The following is a 9,515-nucleotide window of genomic DNA, read 5'->3' on the forward strand; positions in this document are numbered from 1 at the left end:
GAAGATTTCACTAGAATGATTGTGACGCTATGGGCAATCTGGGTAGCTCGGTGAAAGGTAATTCATGAGGATATCTACCAAACTCTATACGCAACACATTGCTTTGTAAGCTCCTACTTAAATGAAATAAGGTCATACAGAAACCTACGGGAGGCCGGACCGTTGCTCGAACAACACCTAGGCCAAGGAGCTGGCAGGCTCCATGTGCGAGTCATGCCAAGATAAACGTCGACGCATCTGTGCTGAGAACAGGGGGGTCGTGGAGCTGTAGCAGCCATATGTCAAGACCAAGCGTCGGATACCAGAGGTTTTCAACTATTGTGTTCAACCATCTAGAGTAAGATCATGCTTACGTTGTGGCTTGTTAAATATTGTGACTTGTTAAATAAAGCTTGTGAGTTTGCCTCAGAAAAAAAGCTCCATTGCTTTGGAACCGGACGAGATTTACTTACACGAGGGACCCCTTAAAACCTTACACATGCCCCCCCAAGAAAAAACTTACACGTGGGTCCCGGGGAAACCGCAGGAGGGACCACCCGTCGGCCTCCCCAGCGGCTGAAACGCCGCCCAGCACTACAATAATCGTGCAGCCAAGGAGGCGCTTCCCTTTGCCCCCTTCCTACTTGCTCCTCCTCGTATCCCCCGTGGCCCGCGCCTCCCTCGCCTCGCTGCGCTCCTCTCGCCGTCGTGCCTCCTTCTGCACGGCCGCCCAAACCCTAGTCCAATCCCATTGCCACCGCCGCCGCCGCCTCCTCATCCGTACCGCAAAGCCGAGACCTAGCCCGCCGCGGCAGCGGCCAGCCCGTAAGGCGCTGCACCAAGTAGCTAGGGTTTTGGCCGCCCCGGGCCATGGAATTCGAGGCGGACGGCGCCCGGTGGCCGGAGCAGCGAGGCGGCGCTGCCGAGGCGCCTCCGCCGCCGCAGGAGCGCGGCGAGGTCCCCTCTCCCCGCTTCGATTCGTCGCGTGCCCTAAGGTGAGAGCCGGGGCCCTATCCCCTTACCTGATATCTGGAATACTCATGCGCGATGGATAGTTTTCTAGGTTCACGTTGGCTATGTTCAGGATTTTGCTTTTTTAGTTTGGCTGGAGCCCATGCTAGTGAACTTGCTGGGAAAGTTGTTGTAGTATTTACTAGTAGATGCATGCGAGCTTAGCTCTGCTCTCCTCAGAGGAGGTACAACATTGCTCTCCGAGAATTTCATGAGCAAGTTGTGATCTTTATTAGCAGGGTTGATGGTCTCTTAATCTCCAGGGAATTATTAGTTCTCACGTTGAAGCCTATAACTGGCAGTAATACGAACATGAAATACCTCCGTTTGAATTGGCAATAACCTGAGAACATTTATGTGGTTTCACTTTCACATGTATAAGAAATAATATCACAACTCTTTCTTTGACAAAATATATTGTAACAAAATGGAGAAATGAAGGACAATGCTGTTTGCCGTGCCTCTTTGTCAGTAATTATATTGAAGGACAGGACAAGACCCTGGAGTGGTAAATAAAGAGGAAGAATTGAGGGTTGTGGAATATGCACATAATCAGTTGCTCGTTTGAATAGTCTATAGGGCCTTGATGAGGGTTGTGGAATATGCACATAGTCATTCACTCATCTGAGTAGTCTTTTGGGCCTCGGTGAGATTCTTTTTGTCAAAACAAAGTCGTATTTTAGGAGCATTCGTGTTTAGATGGGTATATTACTTTTACGCCAGTGCATAGAGGTGTTTTTTCATTGAATATAGATTATTTGCTGATAGCTTATTTTTCTTGATTCATGGTATCACATACCTTTCAATTTATGGTTCTCCGGTGGTCAAAAAGAATATATAATGCTTAACTCTGTCCCCTGATTATTACTTTAAGAATTATTTCAGTGGTACTCATGGAACTATTTCTTCTTACAGATTGCTGACAGAGCTTGACAGTAATGTAACAGAAGATTTGGTTGTGCTGATGCCAAACTTGCTGTCATTTTTGAAACATGACGATCCTGCAGTTGTTAAGCAATCTATAGCTAGTGGGACAAATTTATTTGCTGCTGTATTGGAAGAGATGGCACTTCAGGTCTATTTTGTAAAACAGATATTTATCAATGAGTAAATAAATACACTGTTGTAACTACTACCTGCTGCGGTGTTGCTGTTGTTTGATGAGGTTATTTTATTTGCTCCTCCTAATTCTGTTGGTCTGCTGGATTGTGTAAACAATTTCCTGAGTGAAAACTACGTCAAAAGAAATACCTGACATAAAATGATTTCCTACAAAGAGGGGTTTACTACCTCCAGTTGCAGTTCATTTTGTTTTTTGCACTCAACCATCTTACACAGTCATACCAATAATAAAATGGTAATAAAAGCACTGGATTCCTCTGTTCATATCTCCATGAAAAGAAAATACAGCCTAAACGTTTCGCAGTTAGAGATTTGAAGTAGCCTTTTTTGTGTATATCTGTTATTGCCCAGTTGAATCCTTAGCAAATAGTTCATTCCTGTAGTATCCATGATCATATTCATTCACTGACTGGAACCATAAGAATTTTTTAGCAGTAAGAAATATATTTTGTTTTCATGAAATCTGATTCTATAAGCTGAAAGAAACTTCTAGAAAAATGAAACCCATTAGATAAGTTACATATTAAACATACATTTTGTACCGAAGTATTAAAAATTATTCTTCAACCTAATGGTATTTTGTGCAAACACTAGAGCTTCATCTAATCAAGAACAAAACAGATATGTAAAAAAAAGAACAAAACAAAGCTTCTTCCATCAGTCATAAACTAGTTTAACTACTGCGTCATATAATGGTCTTAGGTTTGGTTTGATATGTATTTGTGTAGACTAATTTACGAATCATGACTTTACCGTTAACACAGGTCAAGGAGGAAATTTACCTATAGGTGGAGTAGAATAGTAGATAAAAGAAAATTCATGATTCTTTTCCTAATTTTTAGTTTGTTTTGAGGATACAAATTTTTGTTTGGATTGTATGTTGCTGAAGTCTCCAAAAGTTTCCTGTCTGCATCTCTTTTGTTACTTATTGATCCTTACATGTTCTTTACTTGCTAAGGATAGCTTAATTCTTCTCCTTAATTTTAGCACTCACTTTGTCACTTGAATGCTAAATCTAGGTTAACGAGTGTGGAAGAGTTGATGCTTGGCTTGAAGAGATGTGGGCTTGGATGAACCAGTTCAAGGATGCAGTATGTGTTATGATGCGTGAGGTTAGTTTAATAATAGTTATTGCTGATGTAGCCTTATGAAATTTCAGTAATTTCATGAAACTGTTGCTGTTGTGTTATCATATTTGCGATCAGTATTCAGCACATCATGGTTTTAGCAGCTAAATCCATGGATTTAGCAGTAAATCATGTGTATCATATCCATGTTGACATGTAGCTGGCCTTTATTGTACTGTCCTGATCTTTTAGCTTAAATCCTTGGAAGGGATTTTGTGGAGAGCTGTGACTGTATGTCTATGTTACGCCGCGCTACAGTGCTTATGAGAATATCGTAAATATAATGACAGCTATCGCTGTAATTTCTGCATTTCTAGTCAACTTACTGGCTAATACTATTATTTCTCTGACATGTAACAACAGCCTGTTCCTATTGCATCTAAACTACTCGCTGTAAAGTTCATTGAAACATGGATCCTGTGCCTCACACCTCAATCCAACAGTGACCGAATGCAGCCAATCGAAGGTATCATTTACCCGATTCTCGATCACAATTAGACGGGCCATATTGCCGAATGTTCTTTCAAACTAACCAATCACATATCCACTCTACAAACAGGAAAGAGTCGTAGGTTTGATGCTTCACGATTAGCTAAATTTCACCCTAGCCTTGATCCGGTTGTTCTGGAAGCTGATGCAAACAGGACTTTCATCATCCTTGTGGATATTGTGCAATCAGCTTATGCTCATAGAGGATCCTTCCTAGTTGGCACCATTAATTCGTAAGTATTTCTACCAGCTGTATGGCTTAAATGAAGTGGAAGCTGTTCATTTCACTCCATTTCCAGCTTTCTTTCTTTACACTACTCCCTTGATATGTTTGGACCACATATTTGTCCTGAATTCTGAATTTGCATGTAATATTATCATAACTGATGTAGCCGTTTTAGTGTTGTCCTACTCTTTTCACCCCAAATTCCCATGATGAAGATCTATATATGAAAAAGTTGTTCATCTCACCTCCATCACCAGCCTGCCCTCTTTTCACCAGTTCCCTCCATGGATGAATATTTGATGGTATCTGCTAAGTTGTTTGCTAATTGGTTTATTTAATTCATGCCATCAATTTCTCATATGGTTTCCGACCTACCCACATGTTTATCCTATTTTGCTGAATTTGTAAGTGATTTGTCATAATTCTAAGGCTAGCCACTTTACTCATGTTGTACTCTTTCCACTCCATGTTCCCACTGTATATGTGCTTTGTGATATAAACATATTTGTTATTATCAGAAATATAAGTTCTTGGTTACATGTCAGTCTTGCAGCTATTGGAAAGAGTAGGCCGGTTTACTATGACCGTGCCCTTTCAGTGTTGTTTGGGTTTGACCCTAATTTGGAGACTTCAAAAGGAGCTCATTCAGGAAGCCTGAAATATTCCCTGAAAACAGCTTTTTTAGGGTTCCTACGTAGTCCTTGCCAGGCAATGCTTGAGGTGAGCTCACCTTATTTAGCAACGTCTTCTTCTACCATTTTTTTAAATTTCAAGTACAAAAATACTTATGTCGGTGATGCATTTTATTTTGCTCTTTCCAACTGCCCATGTTACAGTTTTTACTTGTAGATCTAGTCGAGGTAGTGTTGTTAAACTATTCAGTTGAACAAACACATTTCATATCAAAAGTCATCTGATTCAGCTAAACGAATGTACAACTGTTATGGACTTATGGTTGATTATTAGAAAAATCTTGCTTTAATTGCACATTCCATCTCATGATGTTCTCATGCATGAAGGCCACACTTGACATGTTCAGTCAATGTATTTTTGTTTTTAAACTCTTTGAGCTGTATCTGCTCTTATTTGTGAAATGGGTAGTTGTTGCTTCATGTCTATGGAGCTTGTGCTTTGTCATATGGAGAGCTACAGTGCTGATTGTTTTTTCTTTGGTTCTAGAACAGTGACAAATTTGGCTATGAAAACTTGGAAGTTCATTGCTTCAGGTCTATTTACATGATTACATCCTATTTTTCTTGATGGATCATTGCCGAGTTCCTACTCGTAAAAAACAATGATAATGCTCTCATGGCTCACGTGTGCTCTAGAGAAGTTTGGTTATCACTTCATTGATTTTTTAATATGCACACCTATGTAGCTTGTCACATCTTCGCTGTATCTGTTTATAGGATGCACTATATTTTATTCGCTCTCTTCTGAGATGTGCCTTAATTTATTTGGAGTGTTCATACAATATTTTGCCACTGTTTTCTTTGATTACTTCTCATATTTGTGTAGAATTTGTACATATATGTTTACCCTATATTGTTTCCTTAATATTTTTGCTGAACTTAATTCCTTTATTGTCCTGAAATTGGTTTTTGATTGTTTTATGCTACTTCTCAAGTTAACCATAGCCATTTTTCTCTGGACAGTCCAAGGACGTTCTAGTAAGGCGCCTTCGAGCTCTGAGCCCAGGTGAAGCAACAGAACAGATTATTAGGCAGGCAGAGAAGATGTCTAGAAATATAGAGCGCGCTTGTCGTACTAACAAGGTATATGTGTGAACGATTATGTGGTTGGTCTTGATGGATTTGGCATGTCTAATTTTAAAGTTTATTATAGGCTTTTTGCGATGAGTTTTACTGTGTTCTCATATTAATAGGACGAGCATCCAACATGGGAGATGTCGTATGGCGATGTGAATCGAAAGAATTCTGCAGGCAGATCAAGTGACACTCTTGCTATGGCCGAGGGCATGGCTAAGAGAGCAAGATTTGATAGCTCTGCAGCTTCGAATCCCCCAGTTCAGGGAATACCTGATTATTCTGAGATGCAGATTGAAAATGATGGCATTATGGGTCATTCCTCTGACCCATCTCTCTTGAGTACTGATGTATCTCCTGTTGAGAAGATGATTGAAATGATAGGTGCTTTACTTGCTGAAGGGGAAAGAGGAGCTGAATCCCTTGGTATTCTCATCTCATCAGTAGAGTCAGACGTCATGGCTGACATTGTAATTGAAACAATGAAGCATCTACCTGAAGCACCATTTCCATTAGCTAGAAATAAGAGTGTCCCTCAACCAAATTTGCAATCCCCCTCCAATCCCTCGACAGAGAACTTACCAGGCAATCTGCACTCTTTGCCCTTCACGGCACAATCAGTACCATCGGCAGATGGAGCAGGCATTTCACCACCTGAGGTCCTTGTCATGCCTGGTGTTTCTGATTCAAAGCGTGACCCAAGAAGAGTACGATCTATCTTTACTTCAAATTTTATGAAGTCACAGAAGTTCCTATTGTGAAAATGTATGTGTTGCAGGATCCTCGTCGCCTTGATCCACGGCGAACAGTTGCACCTGCTGCTACTAGTCCCATGCAGATGACGGTGGAAATTACCAGTGTGCATCAGACAAATTCTTTGTCAAATACACTTTCTCCTCTTCATGGGAAGATTGAAAAGTGTGCAGATTATTCAGCGGACCCACCAAATAATGAAGATGAGGAGCATCCATCTTCGAAGCTTCATCAGCCAATGGACGAAGAGAGATCTGAGTTTTTGGATGATTCCACAGAACCAGATACAAAATTTGAAGTGTACCCACCGGTGGAAGCCCGATTTCCTTCTTCTGATGTCAATGAAGAGATGAACAATCCCTTGACACCAGAAGCTATTTCAAACAACGGATCTGATAGTACGGATTTGGAGGTCGGTCACTTTTCACCAGTCTCCAAGACATCCACACCAGAGGATACCAATCATGAGTTGCCACTTCTTCCATCTCATTTGGAATTAAGTGACAGTGAGAAAATCTCACTGCACAAATTAGCTATTGGGCGGATAATTGATGATTACAAGAAAAATAGCATCAATTCAAGATTTTCCTTGCTCGCTCATTTGGTTGCTCAGGTATTCATTTGGTGTTATAATATCTGTAGCCCTATTTATTTGTTTTGTTCCTGAACTCCTTTTCTGTAGACCAAGTGCGTAACACTTCCAGTTTGTAGTTTACTTTGCTAGAGTTCTTTGAAATTACCGTTGTTAATATCGATAATTTATATGCTCGTTCTGCCACAAGTAATATTTTCTGATTTTCATCATCTGTAACTGGACAGAGTACTGCTGATGATAATATTATGGATTTGATTCAGACGCACATTATCTTGCATAATCATGATCAAAAGGTACTTTATCGTGGTGCTCTATATCTTTATTTATTCTGTGTTGCCTTCAGCTTGCTTACAGTTGTGCCCACCTGTCCTGAGCTTGTGGTACTTCAAGTATGCTTCAGGTTGTGATTATGCTGGTAAATCAAGGTTTTACACAATATAAACTGACCTTGAACACATTGTGCTGTGTTTGAGCTGGTTTGGCTTGTGTATTTTCTACTTATAATTCCCGTTTCTCAAACAGAACACGAGTCATCAACTCATCATGATCTATCACACTGCATATCAAGTAGTATTTTTCACACGATTCTCACTTTTGTAGCATGTATTTCTCCTAGGGGCATGAACTGGCTATGCATGTGTTGTATCAGCTGCAGTGTGTCAATGTTGCTGATGCTCCAGGAAGTTCTATATCTACTTCTGAACATTACGAGAAGTTCTTTATATCACTTGTAAGTTAGCACATGCTATTCAGACATCTGTTCATTGTCTTCCAGCTAAAAGGTGAACTTACATGCCATTTTTTCCATTTGTTTTGTACCCAGGCAAAGTTGTTGATTGACGTGCTACCTGCTTCAGATAAATCTTTCAGTAAACTTCTATGTGATGCCCCATGTTTGCCTGAGTCTCTGTTTAGATTCCTTGAGGGTCTTTGCATGTCACAAGGCAACAACCAACAAACAAAGGACAGTGAGGGTGACCGTGTCACTCAAGGCCTGGGAACAGTATGGAGTCTTATTTTAGGGCGGCCTCCACTGCGGCAAGCTTGCTTGGATATTGTTCTGAAGGTTTGTAATGTTCCCTTTTCAACTGGTATGACTGGCATTTACAAATTTGCAATTTCTCTGAGGCTGCTTCTGTTATTCGTGGCCTGCATTCTGGTGTCGAGTTCACTAAATTATTTGACCATTAACTCTGTAATAACCCCATGTATTCTAAGATCAAACATTCAATATTTCATTATTTTAATTACTATCTTAGGATAACTTTGATTTATGACACTACAAATCTGAGTTCGCGACAATGACATGTTTTTATGCTGCTGGTGTCACATTATTTACCATCTCAAACTATGCCTCACTTATTGTGATGAATTTGCAGTGTGCTATTCACTCTCAAGATGAAGTCAGAGGAAAGGCGGTTAGATTGGTAGGCAGCAGCATCCATTAACTGTTTTTTTTTAATATAATACTGCGCTCCATAATGCTGATACATTTATATTTCTTAGGTTGCGAAAAAGCTCTATGATCTAACATATGCATCAGAAAAGGTTGAGCAGTTTGCCACGGACAGTCTTCTGGCAATTGCTAATAAGCATGGTGTGTCGACAGATGTTAACTTCACAACCTCAAAAGAATCTACATCTGAGGTAATTCTTGATGATTGGGATCCTTGTTATGGTAAGCATTGAGTAGTGTAGCATGCACTCATCTTCTCCCATAGGAATGGAAAATAGATACTTTATCCGACTTGCTTGATTACCGAATTCAATAGCAAGAAATATGGGTTAGGGTTTTTATCCATTTAGCTTCTTCTGTCAGAACTGTGGTTCCTTTATATGCATGAAGGTCACGGGCATCACCCACCTTATCATTGTCTAATTGGCTAAGTGCTCCAGTGGAAATACGAGACTGAATATGGATATGCCTTAGACTTTCCCATCCAAAATGCTGTATTAGCTGCATTTGAAGTCTAATAATTTGATAAAGCAACATGAAATATTTTGTTGTGGTATGCCTAACTGGCTGAACACTGTTTTGTTATAAGTGCATTGCCTACCTTTCCCCATCAGCTTGAACTTTTGGGTGAATTGGCTGGTGCATGCAATTCTACTCCCTCAGTTCCCAAATGTAAGTCTTTTTAGATATTCCAACTAGTGACTACATACGGAGCAAAATGAATGAATCTATACTCTAAAATATGTCTACAAACATCCGTATGTTGTATTCCATTTGAAATGGCTAAAAAGACTTATATTTAGGAATGGAGGGAGTACATGGTATTAAATTGTAGTCCACTTTTGGTCCATGTTTAGGCCTGAGGTAGCCAAACGTAAGGCGGAGTGTTGAAGTATAAGTGCATTGCTCATCATTCCTAATCGGCTCGAGCTTTTGGGTTAACGTATGGCTTCTCAGTTCTCACACTTAGCCACAACTAGATGTGCCGAGT

The 9,515-nt window shown here is 40.2% G+C and overlaps 1 protein-coding gene across 1 annotated transcript in view; it reads left to right on the plus strand.

Moving 5' to 3' along the window:
* The first annotated feature begins 594 nt into the window (after positions 1-594).
* Positions 595-9,515, plus strand: part of LOC123070494 (uncharacterized) — a 16,014-nt gene continuing 7,093 nt past the window's right edge. Inside the window, exons 1-14 of the mRNA XM_044493731.1 lie at positions 595-974; positions 1,906-2,065; positions 3,132-3,224; positions 3,603-3,705; positions 3,799-3,961; positions 4,500-4,674; positions 5,610-5,729; positions 5,840-6,427; positions 6,499-7,086; positions 7,293-7,361; positions 7,685-7,798; positions 7,892-8,134; positions 8,448-8,495; positions 8,575-8,715. Of these exons, the coding sequence (XP_044349666.1) occupies positions 850-974; positions 1,906-2,065; positions 3,132-3,224; positions 3,603-3,705; positions 3,799-3,961; positions 4,500-4,674; positions 5,610-5,729; positions 5,840-6,427; positions 6,499-7,086; positions 7,293-7,361; positions 7,685-7,798; positions 7,892-8,134; positions 8,448-8,495; positions 8,575-8,715 (2,730 nt within the window). The 5' untranslated portion in view covers positions 595-849. The remainder of the gene's footprint in view (positions 975-1,905; positions 2,066-3,131; positions 3,225-3,602; positions 3,706-3,798; positions 3,962-4,499; positions 4,675-5,609; positions 5,730-5,839; positions 6,428-6,498; positions 7,087-7,292; positions 7,362-7,684; positions 7,799-7,891; positions 8,135-8,447; positions 8,496-8,574; positions 8,716-9,515) is intronic.

The sequence above is a fragment of the Triticum aestivum genome, chromosome 3B, assembly GCF_018294505.1.
Source record: "Triticum aestivum cultivar Chinese Spring chromosome 3B, IWGSC CS RefSeq v2.1, whole genome shotgun sequence".
Lineage (NCBI taxonomy): Eukaryota > Viridiplantae > Streptophyta > Magnoliopsida > Poales > Poaceae > Triticum > Triticum aestivum.